Source organism: Coloeus monedula (genome assembly GCF_965178545.1).
Source record: "Coloeus monedula genome assembly, chromosome: Z".
Taxonomy (NCBI): domain Eukaryota; kingdom Metazoa; phylum Chordata; class Aves; order Passeriformes; family Corvidae; genus Coloeus; species Coloeus monedula.
Genome location: NC_138822.1, coordinates 55,170,849 through 55,191,896, shown reverse-complemented (window position 1 = coordinate 55,191,896; position 21,048 = coordinate 55,170,849). Strand labels below are relative to the sequence as shown.

The following is a 21,048-nucleotide window of genomic DNA, read 5'->3' as shown; positions in this document are numbered from 1 at the left end:
AGCTGATTTAGGCACTTACAAACAAATGATTGTTTGGGTCTTCACAGTACTTGAGAGATTTCCTCTAATTTTTTGTTCTTAGAAGAGCTGAGTGCTAATCTTCTGCAACTCACACCCTGCCAGATGTGTCAACATTCAGTCACATAAAAATCCTTCTCCTCTAACACTGCCTGCATGAAAAATACTCTCTGCCATCCAGTGTGACTTGTCTCTTGACAAAGAGAAAACACACTGAAAAGAGGAACACTAAGCAGGTACGAAGGCTGGTGAAGCAGGCACAAACTGCCCCTTCTTTACTCGTCCTTCAGATTCTACCAGAGACATTCAGTTTGAAAATACATCTGTTTTCTTGACAAATAAATGAGCCGAACAATGGCTGTTTGGGGGGACAAAGAGCCAAAAGAACCTCAACATTTTATTTTACTGGAAAGGTTCTACTGCTGACAAAACAAGTAGGTTGATGAGAAAGAGGCTGTGAAGCTGTGCACACAGCTCTCTCCAAAGGAACCACCTTCATCCTAAACTGACAACTGAAGTCAAAACACCTTCCACCTCTACATTCAGGCCTTATTGGAAAGGGAGAAGCAATTACTCAAAGCATGCCCAACACACAATAAGGGCAATATATTAATTTCTGTTAAGCACATGGAAAGGATATTTGTAGGCAGCAAAGGAAGTCTATGGAAAATAATGCATGCCACTGTCACAAAAAGGAAGGATTCCTTGAATATTAAGTCAACAGCTTAAGGATCCACACATTCCAAAGAGACAAGTGGATTTTGTCCCCTTGAGCCATTCCAAGCATTAATGGAAGAGTAAGCAGAGCTCTGGTGTTTTCAGAAGTAAAGGCCATCTTGTTCATCCATCAGTTCCTGCATCATCAACTGCCACATCCCACTTAGGATAGTCCTTTGATAATCACAGAATCATCAAGGTTGGAAGACAACTTTAAGATCATCAAGCCCAACCATCCACCCAGCATTGCTACTGTAACATCTAAACCACTCAATCACATCACCAGCACCAGATCCTGATGCCTCTTGAACACCTCCAGGGATGGTGACCTCCATGGGCAGGCAACCTATTCCAGTGCCTGACCACCCTGACAGTGATAATTTTTTTTCTAATATCTGATTCTCCCATGTCTCAGATTAAGGCCATTTCCTCTTGTCCTCTCACTGCAGGCATGGCAGGACAGACTGACCCCACCTCACTACACCCTCCTTTCAGGAGTTGTAGAGAGCGATGGGGTCGCCCCTGAGCCTCCTCTTCTGGAGACTAAACAACCCCAGCTCCCTCAGTCATTTCTCATATGACATGTTTTTTCTGGTCCTTTCATGAGCTCTGGACATATCCAGCACATCAATGCTCCTTTTAAAGTGAGGGGCCCAGACTGGACACAGTACTTGAGGTGTGGCTTCACCAGTGCTGAGTCCAGGGGGACAATCACTCCCCTTGTCCTGCTGGCCACTCTGTTGCTGATACAGGCCAGGATGCCATTGGCCTGCCTTCTTGGCCACCTGGGCACACTGCTGGCTCATGTTCAGCCAGAGGTTGACCAGCATCCCCAGGTCCTTTTGCTCTGGGATGCTTTCCAGCCACTCTGCCCAGCCTGTAGTGCTGTATGGAGTTAAATCCCACAAGCAACAGAAGGCAGAGCAGCTCTGAAAGGAAACATCATGTCCCACGGGGTAAGGGAGCAAACTGTTCCCTTCCAGCACTCCTTGTCCAGCTTTTACTCTGCCCTACCCTCTCTCTTGTCCACTTACCATTTCTTCCTCTTCAGAGCTTTTTTAAAGCTTTCCTCTTTTAGCTTTTTTAGAGCTAAATTTAACCTCCAGCCATTTCAATTTTCTGAACAATACTGGCAACCTGAAACCTCAGACTTGGTATAATGCCTGGAAACTTGTGGGGTTTAAAAAAAGGGGGTTAATAGGATAATAAAAACAAAAAAATATGAAGTTCTGCAGCTCAAAGTAAACAAAAACTTTTTCAAAAAAGAGTAAGAGCAAAGAAACCAGCACAACACTGAAGTCTAAAAAATACCTTACTTGAATGTAATAAGAACATTTGATTATCTTCTCTTCTTCAGGCAATCAGTTTCTAAAAATACTGGTTTGGGACATTTAGAAGTGACATGCTGAACACGTGTTTTATATTACTTGCTTTTACAGGCACGTTCTAATGCACTGGGTTTAAAACCAAGTAACTGAAATAATTCAAAAGCATCTTAAGGGAATCACAACTATTTCTGAGACATGGTACACTCTAAAGCATTCAAAAGCACAGCTGTGTTTTGTAAAGTTGTCTGAGATCTTACTCACGTAACATAAATTGTTGCAAATACATATTTACAGTTTCTACCATAAATTGCCAACTACATTTCTTGTCAAGTGTCAATACTGTACCTAAAAACCCCCAAACCAGTTAAACATATATCCTGAATGCTACTAAGATTCACAGGCAGCTGCAGCGAATGCCTGGAGCTAATAAAAAATCCCTATGTAGCGTAAACTAAACAGTCCTACTACTCAAATCCACCTTTGTTAAGGTATCTTCCAATGTAAATTCCTAACAATATGCATTTAGTAGTTGATGCAGCTATTCAGAATAAAAAGAAGAGTTTGAGAAACTGCTTATCCTTACAGTGAACTTGCTTCCCATCACAACTCGTCAATAAGCGTAAAAGAGTAAGAAACACGGCTAAATCCCCAGATAAAGGCCAGCTTCTAAGAAAACAATTATTTTTTGGTAGGCATTAAAAACTCTTGACCGTTTGTACAGTAGAGCAGGGCTGTTGCTGTGCTTTCTCAAGAGCTTTCTCTTTGTTATAATAACAGAGAGCCACAAGGGTAGCACCCTTATGCTGCACAATTTTTAAAAGTTCCTTAATAAAGCCCCACTGGAGACAGATGAGTGAGTTTGTTACTGGGCAGAAGAGAGTATGTGACTCACAGCCCAAGGACTCCCTTCCCCCTTTAGCCCTGGCTTCAGTGCTGTGCTCGAGGAGTGAAATCTGTAGAAGGGTTTTGTGTTGGCTGGCATTCAGGAAGGAATTTATTGCTCCTTTCTTAGAGACAGCTGAAGGAGGCTGCGTGATTTAGACACTCTGACAGTCACTGTGAATTGCGTTATTTGTCAGGAGTAGCACAACATGGCTTTAGACTGGGGCAAGATGTTTATTATCCATGCTAATCCCCTTTCCATTGACTGTATTGTGTAATCACATCTCACAACAAAGCAGAACAAGTCGTTCTGTGCCACCAGCCTACCAATGTGACAACCACGGCACATCTTCCTGGGTGGTGGGCTGTCTCCCGGAACTGCAGATATCTCTGACAAGTAGAATTCAACATTTGCAAGCAACTGCCAGCAGCATCTTCCATGTGGAAGGACTCACAATGCCCCAAGCACAAAATTTCTCCACCCTGGCCAGAAAGGACTCATTATCTGATGCGGAATTACATGCAAGGTGTCGCAACACAACTGGAGCAGCAGCTGGGTCAACCCCAAACCTTTTCTTTATTTTTTGGCATATTGCAGAAATGGAGGAATCACAAAATCATTGAAGTTGGAAAAGATGTGTAAGAACAAGTTCAACCTTTAACTGAATACCACCTTGTCAACTAGACCACATCACTAAGTGCCAGGTCCAGTAACTTCTTGAACACCTCCAGGGATTGGTGATTCTACCACTTCCCTTGGCAGTCCATTCCAATGCTTGAAAACCCTTCCAGTGAAGGTTGAAAAGGGTGACAACCCTTTCAGAAGGGTGAAAAGTAATCACTCATGTTTCGGCTAAAAGGCTCATTTAACTACGATGCTTTTAAGATGTAAATATTTGTGTGAGGATTTAGTGGAATGAATGAAACTGAAATCTATTTGGGAACCTTCTACATCTTTTCCTGCTACTCTTAAGGAATCTAAACAGTATTATCAGAGGGCACTCCACTAGTAAAAGGCATCATTGATAAAGCCACAAAAACCTGTGCCGGTATTGGCCTCATACAATTGTCTGCTGACTTCCTTGCTTGCCACTGCTGCAAAACAAGTTCTGGTAAATTAGTTCTGAACGGAAGGATTTAGTCCTGCAATGTCTTTCACCTTGACATGATACCAAAGAGTGAAACAAAACTGTCCCCGCAATTTCTTACACACAGCAGCTAAACTGCTTTATAAATACTGCACTTTTTTTTTTTCCACACTCCAGTGAAGAGAGTATTTTCATTTATTTGAATATTGTGAAATGAAAAAATGTTCAATTAAATTCTTAAAGGCCCAAAACAGCGAACAGATCAACACATCTGGTAACACTAACTGCTTGACTTTCTAATAAGCAGCTTATGCAAACTGATTCTGCACTTAAACTTCTCAGTAATGGTAATAAGGGGGTGAATTTCTTCAGGTAGACCTGAGCATGCCAGACTAGAACTGTGCCTCCTCCTTAGATGGTATATCAGACACAGAGTAAGCAAATTCCACCTCAGAAAAATAAGAGTAGCAACCTGCTAACCACCAATACTTCTGTGCTTTTATCAATTTTTAAGAAGGGCTATTTTGGTTTGTTGTTTTTTTGGTTGGTTAGTTTTTTCTTTATTTTAATTGGCAATTTGGAAAAATCATTAGCTCTTCATTCCCAACTTCTTTGTATTTCACTCACAAAAGGAATGTTAAACATGGTGTAAATTTAGTATTGTGTCAGTTCCTGTGTATTTCCTGGTACTGTATTTAAATCATCACACATATAAACAAAGACTAATATTATCATAGGCTAAAAAGATAGCCTGGGTTGGAAAGTACCGCAGGAGGTCATCTAGTCCAACTGCTACCCAAAGTAAAGACAATAATCAACCATTAGTCTACCTTGGGTAATTAGTGAATGGCATAAGCTGGCTGGACAATCATGTAAAAAACAACACTTGAAGTATCATTTAGATTAACTCTTGGCTCCTTTCAGTGAGATGACCAAATATAAACAACACATGCTGAAATGGAAACATAATGTTTGTGCCCCGGTACAGCCCCTCTCTCCTGCTCACATATTAGAAATTAATCCCTAGCAGTCCGCTGAACTGGAGTTTCTAAAAAATATCTTGCATCAGATAACAACAATATCCACATTTTCCTGGCATCAAGAAGTTCTCTTCAAACATATCCAGTGTCGGAAAAACAGACATATGTAATCAGCAGAGTGGAGTATTTCCAACTTCACACCGCAGACACCAAATATAGGCTCATAATGCATTTGCCTAAAAAACACCAAAAACAAGTATCCAAAAGTTCATGCTGCTTTCTGTTTCTCATAACAGGCACTCTGAAACCTAGTTTGGACAAGGGGACCTTGATTTCTAAGAACTTCACAAAATGTAATTCCTATGCATGCATAAGAACAAGGCTCTTATATTTTTAGGAGGGATTGTAACTTTTGATTTTGCCAGTTGAATGTGAGCACTACCACTAGTGTCTGCTCATACAAAACCCATAATTTTGCCTTCAGAAAACCTTGACAAGTGTAGGACTCATTTTTAAACAGTGAAAGCAGATATGTGAGTGAGCATCTATGGCCATTGAACTTGATACCCTTCTATCTAAAGATGTTTCATAATTCCCACTAATAGTGTAATTTTTTGAAGTTTTTGACCTGTGAAGTTCCAAGAAGTCAAACCAAGACTCTCACTTCACTTGCATAATGCAGCTCCAGAAAGGTAGTAACTGCAAGATAAACAACACCTCAGCAGAAAGTAACTACAACACCACTCTTTTTTGGACAGAACCTACATAATCCTGGTTAAAAATATCACTTCACTCAGCTAATCATTTTCCTCTTCTCACATTGACTCTTCTTTATTAACATGAAACCTATTATTAAACCAACTGATTCATATGAAAGTGATTTGTAACAGTAAGAATAAATCAGAATCAAGCCTGAATTTGTGAAACGACTCTTGCACTAAGTCTTTCAGAAGACTATGTTCTTCTGAAATCCTCAAGAGGTAAACAAGGTCAAACTGCCTCTGCTACAGAATGGGGGAAATGAAGCTAATGTCAATGTGAAAATAAGCAGAAGTACTTTACCTCATAGTTAATGAGGAAACACATTTAGCTCCCATAACAAAGTTCTGTAAGCATTTTAAGATGTACCAGATGAAACTGAAACCCTACTTAACATCTTAATTTTTGAAAGAAACAAGGAGAAAAAAGCTGGTTTTCTCCCCTTTATAGTTGCATAGTTAGGCAGCTGTAGATTGACAATTCAACACTAATAGGACAAGTGACTTAACTCACTGAATATATCATATACATGAAGTACAGGCTCTGAAGTATTTTTTTTTTATCACACTACTTACAGTATGGCCTCTTTGAATAAAGCATATTTTCATTTAGTTCTAGCAGAAAGAATTTTAAGGCAGTTTTTTTCTTTTAAAGACATTTTTAAATTCAAACCTGTCTCTTACCATAACTGCAGGAATCACCACAGCATTCAGAGGCTTGTCATTGACAACAGTATCTTTAACTAGCATATATATTCTTTCAGCTTCAGAAAAACATGAAATTTGGAGTACAACAGCACCTGTAAAGAGGCATCAGAACTACTTTTTATATTTTCTATTATTATTAGAAAATAGGTCTCATATTACAGCAAAAGTTTACTCAGTTTACTGAGGACATTATTCAGCAAAACTTACTCTGCAGTTGTTTGCTATCAGTTGAATTGTGTTGTGTTTTTAAACCTTCCTTCCTACCCTCAAACACACTTCAGGTATTTGTTAAAGCAAAGCAAGTTGAAGACAAGAGTTGCAGCACAGAACTGATGCATATTTAAAGATTTCCTCTGAGCTTCAGGGGTAGGGCCTATTTGCATACTCTTTATCATAACTAACATTCTGTTCTCATCATGTACACGTTGCAGAGGTATCAGGTTTCATTTTGTATCCAATTATTAAAAATCCATTAGTTCTCTTCATTTACAATATCTCAGTAAGAATTAGTGCCAGCAAATATTTGGGCTGATAATCAAGTCTAGATCTTTATGTTGGCTTAGGTTCTGAATAGAGAAGTTGGGGAAGAAGGGAAGATAAAAGAGAAAAAAACAAAATAACCACTGACAAGTATAAAGTAAGATACTTGGTGAGGAGGAAAACAGGGCAGAACAAGACAAAAATGCATGGACAGTATATGAGAGGTAGGCTGGTAACATAACCTGGCTGCAACAAAAAGGGAGAGTTAGGAAGTTATGAGAACCACAAAAATACAAACATAATAAGAAAGTGGCAATAAAAGTCACATCCAAGCAGAAACGTCTAATAAACACATGCATGTAAATTTGGTTTAATGATGCTGTGACATGGGAAGAGTACCACAAAACCCAGTATTCCCCACTGACAAATATGGAAAGAAGAAGGTACATCTGAAAGCTTTACAGCTCTTGCTATGAAAAAATCAAAATCAATCAGTGTCAATTAGTCATGTGGAGTCAGCAAAAACACAAAGGAAGTCAAACACATCAGTCTTCAAAACCATGCTCTAGAAAGATCCATTTAGCAGACATGTGGAAGCTAAGCCTGCCAAAGGATGTGAAGCATCTCGACTACAGATACCCAAACATACAGAAGAGAAAATTCCACACTCTTAATTTTTACCAAATGCAGATCTCCACCTGACCACAGCACTAAAGCTGCCCAGAGCCACTGCTGCTCCAGCTCTCAGAAGCCTCATGGCTTCTCCAACTTTGCTGAAATAAAATTAATACAGACAGCAAAAGCAAAGAAACAGCTCAAGAGATGAAGGCAGATAGGAATGCATTTATTTTCTTCAACTTTCAGCCACTGAACTCTAGCTCTTAACACTGCTAGGAAACAGTGACTATGAAACAGTCCCACTGAGTCCAAAAGCAGTACCAAATTTTAGTATTCTTGAAGTCAAAGAAAGAACACTTGAAGGCTTTTTAACAGTTCTGTGTTGTTAAGATTATGCAGTTGAAGTGCAACTTCAAAACTCATTTTTATGATGAAATATTACCACCTTCTGTTATACACAGCATGAAGCCAACCTTTTAACTTTTTTTTAATAAACTAGCACTAATCCACTGCTCTCATAAATACAATGTGTTACATTTTACCTGAAGGGCTTTTTGCTTATGCAGTCAGACTAACATACTCTGAGCTTCCAGCCTCTAGTATTACGCTGCAGTTTTGAACATAGACATTGTTTGCAAGACTAAAAATTTTAATGCTTACCTTGTGCTTGATAAACATGACTCACAGATACTACATTTGCTGCAAAGGGGAAAAATATAAACACATAAAACCTTGGGTACATTTAGAGTAAATATTTAAAATATTTTTAAATGTTACATAAATATAATATAAATAAATATTAAAAGTTATACAAATACAGGGAGAACCTCCAGCTAACGCTTTCCTTCTCAAGTTTACATTGCAAGTAAGAAAAGCTAAACTGATTTTCATAAAAGGTGACAAAGAAGTCTTTGCGACATTTCAAGTTTAATTCCTCTTGAAGTGACATAAAAGATTGGGAAAAATGCTTTGTTTCCTACAATAAAAAGCATGACACATTCCTGACACTGTTTATACAAAGTATCAGTTAAAGGAATATCAGGAAATTTCAATTACACGTCTTTGAAAAAGAAAAATAAATTCTTTTCCCCTAGTGTTTGTCCATACGTGTGTGCACACACTGCTCATACTTGTCCATGATGGGGCACAGAGCTCATGAATAACACGGAGAACAGCCCAGGCAAAAAGTGTCAGAGGTTAAAAAAGGCAAGGGACATTCTGCACGTGGTTTAAGGTATGTATAGTTCTTCTAAAGAGTGATGCATTTTCACACACACATACAAAATAAAAGGTGTAGTCACATATAACCCAAGTAACATAACAATTATTCTGTAAATAATGAGCTGTCACATCTCTCCTGCAACTGTGAGCATGTTAAAATGATTAAAAAAGCCCACATGAGCGTAAAAGGCAGAATGATTTTTTAAAATAAGGTCAGGAAAAGTTAAAATTATAAGAAAAATGAGCGATTGATGCTGCTACATTTTGTTCTGTACAAGTTAATGTGCCTGAAAATGCACCTGTTTACTTACTTTTGATAGCTAATTCTTCCTTGAGAATATTTGTGTATTCTTCAGGGGAAAGCTGAGGTGGAAGGCCACCAACAAATAAATCTACTTGTACAATGGATTTGCTGTTTTCCACAATGTAAAATCTTGTTTGATTCATCTGACGTATTGAAGTCTACCAAAATAAAGGAAAATAAATTACATGACATTTGGCAAAAAGATACTGTGAAGCAAAATCCAAAATAGTTCTGCACTTAGCAATCATGTCCTCTATGCCTAGAGAATATCAGAAACAAACTTCAGTTCAAGCACTTAGCTTCTCTACCCTTGAGCCTGCTTAGGGGGTAACCAGTTACTTTTTCTGTTAGAGAGATTCCGTACTTGCTATGAAAAAAAAAAAAATTAAAAAAATCACATTCCTTTCTCAGGTTTACCTTTCTTATGTCCTTGAGTCTGTTAAGAATCAGTTCTTGATTGTCCAAGACCATGCGCTGAACTGGAGAGGACAAGATCATTAATCATGTTAGAAAGCATGTAAATTATTATCAGGCTCAATTACACAAAAACAGTAAGAAAAACATTAAGGGAAAAAGTACAGCTCTGCATACAACTAATTTTATCATAAAGGACCATGCAGACCTGAGCTACTTATGATCCAACAGAAAAAACACATAGGTGCTTGGAACAGTCTGACTTTTTTCACAGTTCCTAATCACCAGCCTCCTTCAAAAAAAGGCAGAAACAGCCTGAACCCACTCAAAAGACAAGCAGTATACTTTGGTAATAATCTAACTGTTTGACAGAAGACTTTAAAACTATATTCCTTAACAAGTACTGTAATAACCAACTTCTGTGTTTTATCAAAATATTAAAACAATTCTAACAACTTCCAGTTAAAGTAAGGTTGGAAATGATGCCTTAAAACGGAGTACCAGAAACCAACCAAGGTTATGACATTAACAAAGCTGCCATAACCTTATGAAACAACTTCCCAATAATGCTCACAAATAAAGCAAAGCAGAACTACAAAGATATTTACTCAGCTGTGGTCAGAGCATTAGACTACTTCAATGTCTTTATTTATTTCTCCATTCAACCTTGCAAATACTGAAGCACAAAGAGATGTAAACTGGGAGAACACCAGCCCAGCTCCTGCAGGATCACAAAACACTTAAGCAATGCTAGGACTGCAGATTTCTGTTCTTCCTAACACACAAACATATTACTCGGACTGTCTTAGGACTCAAACTTACTCTTCCATGGGAGAAAGAAGACAGAGGAAGGGAACCATTTGAACTTTAGAATTAATCTTTAATAAATAACTGCAATTAAGAAAATTATGTCAGTTAAACATAGCTCCCCAAAATAGGGCAGAAGTGTCAATACCCACCAGAAACTGCAAATGAGATTTTACGTAATAATGAAGGGGAACCTTATTCCCACGGGACATACAAGACTGAAAAGAACCTGCGTCACTCCTGATTAAGTATTTCAACATCATCATGAAGTTTCATTTGTGTTTTTTATTGTTGAAAATGAACTGTGTCAGAATGGGGAAAAATCCCACGGAGATCAGATGTGCCTTTGGCCAATGCTCCTTGACTTACCTTGCTTACTGCCCATAAGCACTTCCACCAATTTGAAATTCTGGAGGCACTCCGTCTGCCAAAAGATACAGAATGTAAATGCAGCTTCTGAATGACATAATTTTCCCAGATGTTTACATTATTGTGTTATATACTGTACACAGTGTATAACAGAGCATGGAAAATTAAACATTTTAAAAAAATTAATTTTTAAATCAACCATGATGTTCTTCCTCTGATCAACTCCTTCCAAGACAGGAATAATCTTCATTTTACACACTCATGGCATTATGCTACCATGCTCCTAAAAACATTGGCACAGTCACAGCCACATTGTGATGGGGCCCCTGTCCAGCACGGTTGATCCCGTTCGTGCTTCAGCGATGAACAGCTCATGTGGGGTATTTCCTGAATGTCCTTCAGGACTGGGAATGAGCCAGCTCTTTGAGAAGATGGCCCAGAAACCAGCTTGGCAAAACCAGGCTGACCACTCCCCATCTCATGGGGCACTCCACAGGCACTGATGGAACAAAACCCCCTTCACATGTGCCACAGTCTCTTCTCCAAGCTACTGCTAGGGAGAAGTCAAGTCCCTTGCAGCTGGATCAGAAGAGCAGCACCAAAAGCTGAACCATTTATGACAAAACCTTGCAAACATATGACACTCATGATTGAGGAAGGGTCTTAAATTTTACCCTTGAGACTCAAGAGAAAAATGACCTTGCTTTGCATGTCATGAACAGGAGTGTTGAGAGCCTCAACTGCCTACATGTGTTTTGCCTGATACTTGATGAAAGCAATTTGGGAGCATCTGCAGCCCAGGCAAATTCTGGATATTAAAAAGAGATTTCCTGTATGCATGTTTATATAGAGAAACAAGTAGAGCATTTAAAAATTATCACTACTGGAGAAATTGCAACTGAGCCAAAGAATTAAGTCTCTTTAGAGCATATAGCTAGCTTCCCAAATACAGAGATCTTTCCCTAACAAAATTCCCAACTATACTGTTTGACTGTTGTTTTTTTTCAGAGAAGACAAAACTTTGGACATCGTTGTTCCAATTTTTGTCAAAAGGTCCACAGCACTTGAGGAAATGGACTGACAACAGATCCTGGAAGTATCCTGCAGCCAAAACAAGCTGCATGCTTTACACAATGGATATACCTAGTCAGATCTATGATTATCACTTACTGCACATAGTAGTCACATGCATGTTCCAATGTACTCTGTAAATAACCCCAAAGGGCAGCAGTCACCCTCTGCAAGCATGGCTGTGCCCTGGAGCAGTGGAATTGTGCTGATTTCCTGGTGTGCTCACAAGCCCCAGGTGCAGAAGAAAATGCGCACGCTACAGCTTTGTGTCTCCACACTGGCTGGGCTGGCCAATAGCTTGGTATGCTAGCAAAGCCTACTAACATGTTTCCTGAAAGTCATATTGTTTTGGCACCAACCCTAAGAAGGACAGGCAGACTGAAAAGAGATTATCTTCTAAGGAAAGCATGTGCATCTACAAGATTACAAGATGTATCTAGTAATTTCCAGTGATGTGGGAAGGAATGCAGACAGTGAAGAACGTGGGTGCTGTTTCAGCCTTGAGTCCTTCCTTGCAGCGCTTGGGGGCTGGCTACAGAGATGCTGGTTGCTACCATAGGAAGAAAATTTCTGCAGTGCTCTTTAACATTTTTATAAATTGTTTGGATGAAGGAATCAAATGCACTGAGAGTTTCCTGAGGATACTAAGCTGGGAGGAACTGTGGACTCCCTCAAAGGTAGGGGACACTTATGGGGAGATCTGGATGAGATAGAGACCTGGGCAATCACCAACCATTTGAAATCTAGCAAGAGCTACTGCCAGATTCTCAACCTGGGATGGCGTAATCCTGGTTAAAAATACAAGCTGGGGGATGAGAGCTAGAGAGCAGTCCTGTGGAAAAAGATCTCGTGGACTGGGTCAGTGGCAAGTTGAATATGAGCCAGCAGTGCCCTGGCAGCCAGGAGGGCCACCCGTGTCCTGGGGTGCATCAGGCACAGCATCACCAGCCAGGCAAGGGAGGGGATTGTCCTGCTCTGCACTGGGGTGGCCTCACCTCGAGTGCTGGGGGCAGGTCTGGGTGCCACAATATAAGATGGACATCAACCCATTTGAGTGTGTCCAGAGCAGTGTGACCGAGATGATGAAAAGTCTCAAGGGCAAGACTTGGAAGGACCTCTCTGAGGTCACTTGGTTTGTTCAGCCTGGAGAAGAGGAGGCTGAGAAGTGACCTCATCATGGTCAACAGCTTCCTCAAGGCAGGGAGTGAAGGGAGAGGTGCCAATCTCCTCTCTCTGGTCACCAGAGATAGAACCCAAGGAAAAGAGAATGAAGTTGCATTAAGGGGAGTTCAAATTTAGGAAAAGGTTCTCCACTGAAAGGGTGGCTGGTCACTGGAACAGGATCCCTAGGAAAGTGTTCATGGCACCAAGTTTGTGAGAGTTCAAGAAGCGTCTGGACAATGCTGTTAGTCATACACTTTACTACCAGGAAATCCTGCAAGGAGCAGGAAGTTGGACTCAGTGATCTTTATGGGTCCTCTCCAACTTGAGATATACTGTGATTTTATAATTTCCTTCAAAGCAGCATAGAGAATTAGGAGACAAGCATGATCATCCTAACAGTGATTGCCAGTTTCCCAACAAGGTAAAATTAGCAGAGTAGCTACATACATAAGTGTGTTTTAAATATTTCAAGACATAAATAACCAGTAAAAATATGCTGCATCCCAAGAATCATGGTGTTCATGCAAGTAAATCTGCTTGATCCAGAAACACTAATGGTACCTTCCAGTACAGAGCACCCATCCCCACCTACCCTGAAGATTACTTTAAGCTTTGAGCAGCATGCCAGTCACAAAAGATCATCCACCAAATGCTAACAACATTTATATTAACTGAGAATTAAGAGACTGCAATTTTTCTGAAGAGAAAAATACATACTTCAGGGTCACTCAGGTGGTATAGCTGTGCTTAGGTTCTTTCACTTACCTGCCTTCCAAGTAATGGGAGCACTTCTTTGATCACGGTCTGCACAGTGCTATCCTTATTTACTCGTAGAGAAACATATGCCATTCCCACCCTAAGGAGAAAAATACTTATTTTAGGACAGTCATTTGATCTGTGTGTACCTTTTTAAACTAAGTATAAAATTTTCTCTGGCAGTAGGCACATATTTGAATTAGTTGGAGAAAGCTGTTCACGGAGGCTCATGGCAGATGTGGTATCAGCGCCACAGACAAGAAAACACTTTCATCGCACGAACTGCTAATTACAATTGTAGCACTGCAGATCAGCTTCTTCCTAATCACAAAGATAAGCTGCAAGTCTTTCATAAAACTTGGCAATGCAGTTGCAACAGCAAAATGACCACATGGTTAAATTTTATCCCACAGGTCTTCAGATATTAGTAGGTCAACAGACCATTTTGTTTCCACTATAAATATGCTTAAAATTCATACTACCTCAGTGGTAAATATAGGGATTTTTTTATTATTTATTTTCTTCCTCGTCACATGGGAAGTTATGCTGTAGTTCTTCCTACTTCACACTTCTTCAACAAAATCCACCTATTTTTCAAATGATGTGTATGTCATCATTTGTTTACAGATGTAGTTAATGTAAAGTTGCATCTTTCTCACCAAACACATGACAACAGAACTGCACAAGTTGCACAGTATATTCCACGTATGTAAAGAAACCCAAGAGTTTCCAGGCATGGAAATGAATGTTATGCATAATACCCACTCAGAAAAACGACCAGAAGAATCCTGAAATACAGAAAAAGAAACTACATTCTCTGTTAGACTTCTGCAGCTTCAGTAACTAAAACAAACAAAGCCAGACTACAGAGGACAAATGTAGCCAAGCAGGATAACCTTGTGATCAAGAAGGAAAATACTCACTTTAGCCAGGCAGGATAAATTCTGATCACTTCCTCGTCCTTTGGTTTGGCTCTGATGATCCAAGCTTCAGGAACAGATTCGCGGAATACTGAGCCCAAGTTGCTGTCCTCTGCAGCATCATTCCTGTTGATAACATCATCAGAGAGCAGCACCTGCTGCGTAAAGGTCTGAAGCTCATACTCCTGCTGGTCATCATTTATGTAGTATGCCCTCAAAGCAGCCTCCTAAAACACAGCAAGATACATGAACATGTACTTGAAAAGACACAATTAATACCTATACAGCCACAGACATTATAAATACCTGATTTATAAAATGAACCATTAATGCATGTTCTAACCTCAGAGCAGTGGACACATAGCAATGGCAAAAAAAAAGCGCCAAACGAAACAAGAGTGAAGTTTTGAAAACAAATTTTAGTGAACATAAAAGAAGAAAACTTGAGATATCAATGTATTTGAACACAATCCACAGTATTTTTGGAAAGTGATAGTCATTTTAAGACTGAAAGTAAAAATTCAGGTCCAATAAATCTACACTCACGCATGTAAAATTTACTCCACAAGGAAAATGGTAAATTACCCTTGATTGTACCCAACTGTGCCTACTCAGTCTTCTTGCACTTAAGGGGATGCTAAAAATTAGTGAGCTTCTCAGCCACAAGGCTGCCCTGAGCCCACACACCTGTGAAGAGGAAAGGGAAGGGCTGTCCTTGCAAGATGCACACAGTCACAGGAATTTTACATCCATTATAGGCCCATGCCTGCAGCACCTCTGCTGAAACAGATGCTGCAGTCATTACAGCTCACTAATGAGAACTTGTATTTATCTTCCCTGGTATTAAAAGCACCAGCCTGCTAAAATGGACTTGAAAAGCAAGTAGCACTCCTAAATAAAAATGTTTTCAATCCCAGACATAGTTTTTCTTAAAGATCTTTGAAATGCAGAACACAACAAACCATTTTCAAAACTCCTCTTGATTTTGAGCACAGTATCAAGATAAAAATCCTAATGATCTTTAGCTTTAAATTGTCAAAATTCTGATGTAATACATTCTTCACACTTCTCTCCCAAGTCTGTTACGACTCTGAGACCTCACCATGCTTAATTCTATTGTGCACCACCCTATTCCCACTCCGGGATTTCTCTCTCACAGCATGGGGTCTCTGCCTAACCCAGTAAATAAAGATCCGTATAGCACACTTGATTTAGTACTAAGTATTTTTTCCACCCCAGATGGAGCACCAGAAAAGCTAGGGAGTGGCCAGTATGTAATCAACAATTAATTACTTTCACAGCCAAGAGGCGGAGATAACTATAGCAAGCTTTAGTGTTCGAAGCCTATTAACTCACGTGCAGTATTGGTGGCTACCAAGGACAAATATCAGAAACTACAGAAAAGGAGCAATACATAAGGAGCTGGTTATCCTGTGTTGCTTGTATCAGTAAAATCAGGCTTCAGAGTAACACAGGGAAGCAGAATGACTGCTTAGCTTGTGATACTGTGGTTGTCATTATGCTACAGATATGTAAGCCACCATTTCTTCAGATGCTGTAAAGTAAGAGCACTACATGAAGAAGTCAAATTACATTGCAATATTACAGCCCATTTACAGATTTTTGTTGTTGAGTTAAATTCCTAAAAGTTAGCTTTTTACTGTTATAATATGGAATTATATGTATCACACTGGAAAACTGACCCTCACTGGGTATCTTACCACAACTTCTTCATTTTTTGCAATCCTTGGAACTGAAATTAGTCGAAATTGATTGCGTTTCACTGCATCATTCCCATCAAATATCTTCAGTGTTTGTTTACCTAAATGGAAACAATTGTATTTCATTAACACACGCCTCAAATCAGAAAGCTACCTGAATAGGAAGGGCATAATGTAACTACTAAAAACCTGCTTTTAACCAACTGAAATGTTTCTTCTTCATGGGAACATTCCTTCTCATAGAACCAGCTTTGAGGCTGAATATTTTAATATTTGTTTAGTTACTGTTCATTTAAAACAGGATTACATTCAGAGAGGAAAGAGAGACTAGTAATCACAGTTTTATCCTGGCTTTTGATATAACTGTTATAACCATATACTGCATGTTACCACTTCCTCATCCTCAGCATTCAAGGCTGCATTTATTATTGACAAGTTGAACAACTTGAAGACAAAGTGCCGTCACCTTCAGAACAACTCCCAGAGCACTGCCAATTCTGAGAATGTGCTTCCAAAGAAAGTCCTTAAAATTGCTGGCTAAGTGTACAGGCAATGGGAGGAAAATACAGGGACAACAGAAAAACTAAAAGAAAGAAGGTACAGCAAATGAAGACCTTCAGCCTTTTGCTGTGTTTCACTTCACTAAAGTCTTATCAAATCCATACTCAAACTGTTGCCCAGCCGTCTGTGAAAGGGTGAAGAGTGAAGGATTTCAGGTTCACCTTTCACCAAGATGGGTTATGACTCAGGTACAGGCTGCTGTATGACAAAGTCTCTCTCTTAAGCAACTATTTTAAGAGTAATAGCAAAGCGCAACCAAATTCTCATAGAACAGGCAGGTTTTGAGAGGTTTTAGGAACAAGTTAGTATTACCGGTCCATTACATGTGTCCTTACTGCCTCTGGAAAGGAAACCAAGTTAATCTATTCAGACCAAAAACTAGATTCCAGGAAGACAGACCTTGTGTCCTCTCCTGATCTCATCTTTATGAAGACACCTGATGAACTGCTCAGCTTTGCAGTGTCTTGCAGGCACTCCCCAGAGAGCTGATGCTTTACAGCAGACACAACTATTCCTCACAGACAGAATATGCCATTTTTATTGCAGTGTTGGACTGAACTATTAACAAAAGTCACCTGTTGCACAGCACAGTGTTACAGAGTCTGATCTTAGAATAAATCTGTGCACCTCCATTCATCAGCAAGTAGTACAATCATTAGACTTATACTTGGAATTCTTGGAATGTTAGAAATATTCGGTGAGAGCCACATACACCAGCTGTAATACCCACACAACTGGTTAATCATGCAGTCTGTTAACACACATTGTAAAGGAGATATGTTACATGATGGAGTCTTGTTCCATGCTTCCCTCACAGCTTGGAAATACTCTCTCGTACTGAATAAAATACTGAGAGCCTTTTGCTCTCAAATAATATCACCAGTTAGGTCCAAAGAAACACATTAGCACAGAAGGATTTAAAAGGAGATTTACCACAGAAGGATTAAAAAGGAGAAGTGAAACTGGAGGAAGAAAACCATTAACCACCTCTAACTGATGACTGAAAAAAAGCAAGCAAGAATCCAGGCATAAATGTGCATCACTGGGTATCTCAATGCTGCAGTGACAGATTATGAGGAAAGACTGCAGTGTATAAATACTTAGCAAGGACACTTCAGTGCTGACTTTCTTGAATCCCCTGAAACTAAATATGTTGTGTCTAATCCACCTGTTACTGCTTCAGTGTACATTTTCCAACTTCAATCAAAAGGAGACGCCACAGAAGTAAAGGATTATCTAATACTTATGTCTGAAAGCAGTCTTTTAAAAATGAGATTCTAATCCTAAAAGAAAAATCATGATACCTTAATTCTCACGATCTTTATTTCTCCTTATTCTGAGATTAGACAGCAACACTTGGACTTCTTTTTCAGTGTAGACTTATCCACTTCTTAAGGATATTTCTTCATTATCAATTCCACTGGTCATGGCACAATGTGTGGGCAAGGACATTCTCATTATGTAACACGAAGACCTCACTGCACAGCAAAGCAGTCCCCAGTACAGCCTCCCATCCTACTCCAAAGTCATCCTAAGTCTCCCTGAGACAAAACTGGCTGTGTTGACTGGTCTACTCAAAGGTGTACCCACCCATGTCAGGGAGGTTGGGACTAGATGATCTTTAAGGTCCCTTCTAACTCAAATCAGTCTATGATTCTATTATGATATTCCAAACCTTACTGAACACAACAAACGCCCTGAGTGACCTTGCTTCAGCAGGAGGTTGTCCTAGATAATCTCCATGCTGCCTCCAACCTCAGCCATGCTGTTACTCTTTGGAGGGAAGCCTGTATAACAGATGCATGTACAAAGAAAAACAGAGAGACAGAAACAGAACAAATAAAATCACAGAATCATAAAATAGTTTGGGTTGGAAGGGGCCTTCAAGGATCGTGGAGTACAAGAATCCTGACATGGACATCTTTCCCTAGACTAGGCTACTCAGAGCCACACCCAACCTGGTATGATACATTGTGACTTTTCAATTATTTTTATTGATATGAAAAGTAGTATTACCGTGGATTTTCAGTTTTCCAATTATCATAGTGGCTGTGTCTGTTGTCAATTTCTTTTTAGAGACAATATAAGGAAGATTTAAATTTCACCACCTCTTGCTTCTAAAGTACCCTTGAAACTCAACAACCACTGCACTGAGACTATAGCACACACCCGAAAGTGACCTACTCCTTTAAATCCTTCTGGATTTATGCCAAAAAGAGTAGAAATCTTTAGAAACAGATTTCTGTCAGCGTGATCTCCATGGTAACTATAGCATAGACAAATGTTAACCAAAAGATACACTGTGTCCTGGGTGACCTTCTTTAGAGCTAACACAACTTGAGAAAACAAGCGAACACTGGTTACTGACAGCACAGCTGATGTTCTGAGTATGAACTTTCACAACACTCTAAAATCTCTGCTGTTTTCTCTAGCAATCCAGAGAGCAGACAACCATCTGAGAATAAAAACATTCATCCAAGTTCTAGTACTTGTTTTCATTTTAACAGCCTTTGTAGTCTGCTCTTTTGAGATACTAGCTGGCCTAAGAGAATCCCTAGCAACTGTAACTGGAGAATTCTTTATGCACTCTCCATGTCTTAAGAACAGTTGGACTGACTCTCAAAATAAACTGGTTTACAAGAAGAAGTTTAGATCTACAGACTAGTGGTAATGTCCTAAGTTCAATCATATTTCTTAGTTAAATAAACATAATACTGGTAAATCTGGTATCCATCACATAAAAAACCTCCTCGACTTTATCAGTGAAAAATCACATTTAACTTTGTTGCTGTCCTCCTCACAGGGGACACTTTTACTGCAACCCAGTGAAAAATGGCTTGCTTGCACATGAGCTTCTGGAAGGCCATTAAAACAACAAACAGCTACACACTGGAATTAGTCACCCAGAAATACATTTCTCCACTGATTCAGGAGCACATCCAACGCTTGTAAGTTAAGTGGTGTCTTATGCTAGTCTGCCAACTAGCCTTCGCAAGAGGCTCAACTGTAACCACTTCTGAAGTTAGATAAAGCTCTTCCTTCCACCTGTTCCAATTTTTAAGTATTAGAAAATGATCCAGTTACAGAAGTGAAGTCTACATACCCCCACTTAGTACATCTACATAAACCCCCTTGCTAATATGCAACAGATGCACTTATCAAACTGTGGTATTTAAAGGAGTTACTGCCTGTTTTGTAATACGGCACCTCACTGCTAAACATCTTATCTTTTCCAGTTGGATCAGAGTACACAGTATCAGGACTTTCTCCTGAATAACACATTATTTTTTTCTTACCATGGGATACTGAGCTGAAAGTAACCTGTTATTCATGCTTACCCTTTTCAAGGGGAAAATAACTACAAAAGGTTAATTCCAGGCATAATTTACCAAATTGCAGAACTTGATTTCAGCGGCTAAGATACCAAGTTTTCCAGGGAAAAGGATAAAACAGCATTGGATGAGTCCAAAGCTCATGTTCCCTTTGACTTCCAAATCCCCACAGACAGGACGCGGCTTCTGAAAAGACATGTGGCTTGTGACTGAGATAGGAAAATGAGGCAGTCCTGAGTAGTTTTGCCACTTAAGAAAGTTAGAGGCCTACCCTGAGTGTATTTGTGAAAATCACTCTTAAAAGACTTAATTCTAGCAACATAGCTTACCAAGCACTATTCTTCCCCCCAAAACTTGTGTTATTTGCATGCTTTATGCTCTCCTTCTCTACTGTTGCTTCATATTACAACAGCGGGGACTATAAGATTTTGGTTTATTTCAGTATTAGGATTCATAACCTACAAGATGGCATTTATGCATGTAAGAATTATGTATTTTTTCTTTTATTGCCCTTGAAGAGAGCCTTGGGTCTATCTAATACAAAACCATTTTATCCCTTATTTGGCAGATGAACAGCAACCTGAGCAGGATAAAACAGAGGCTGTGGAAGGACATGCTATGAAACCTCTGTTTGCTGACTGCAGCCCCCATTTCTCCGACAGACAGATTGCTCTAAAACCTCCTCCAGAATGGGGTTTTTTTGATCTCTGAATTCTGTCCTGCAGAAGATGGACACATGCTGAATCAGACAGTTCACTTGCAGCCAGTGAGAGACACTCACAGGGCAGATAGTGTCTTTTTCCAAACCTGCTGGTATGTCTGTTACATCAG

General features: G+C 39.5%; 1 protein-coding gene across 1 annotated transcript in view; it reads right to left on the bottom strand.

Moving 5' to 3' along the window:
* The window catches only part of DGKQ (diacylglycerol kinase theta), a gene marked incomplete at its 5' end in the record, with an annotated part of 79,804 nt that overhangs the window by 21,387 nt on the left and 37,369 nt on the right, over positions 1-21,048 (bottom strand). Inside the window, 8 exons of the mRNA XM_082301684.1 lie at positions 6,456-6,571; positions 8,238-8,276; positions 9,110-9,260; positions 9,520-9,581; positions 10,693-10,747; positions 13,693-13,783; positions 14,607-14,830; positions 16,325-16,425. Of these exons, the coding sequence (XP_082157810.1) occupies positions 6,456-6,571; positions 8,238-8,276; positions 9,110-9,260; positions 9,520-9,581; positions 10,693-10,747; positions 13,693-13,783; positions 14,607-14,830; positions 16,325-16,425 (839 nt within the window). The remainder of the gene's footprint in view (positions 1-6,455; positions 6,572-8,237; positions 8,277-9,109; positions 9,261-9,519; positions 9,582-10,692; positions 10,748-13,692; positions 13,784-14,606; positions 14,831-16,324; positions 16,426-21,048) is intronic.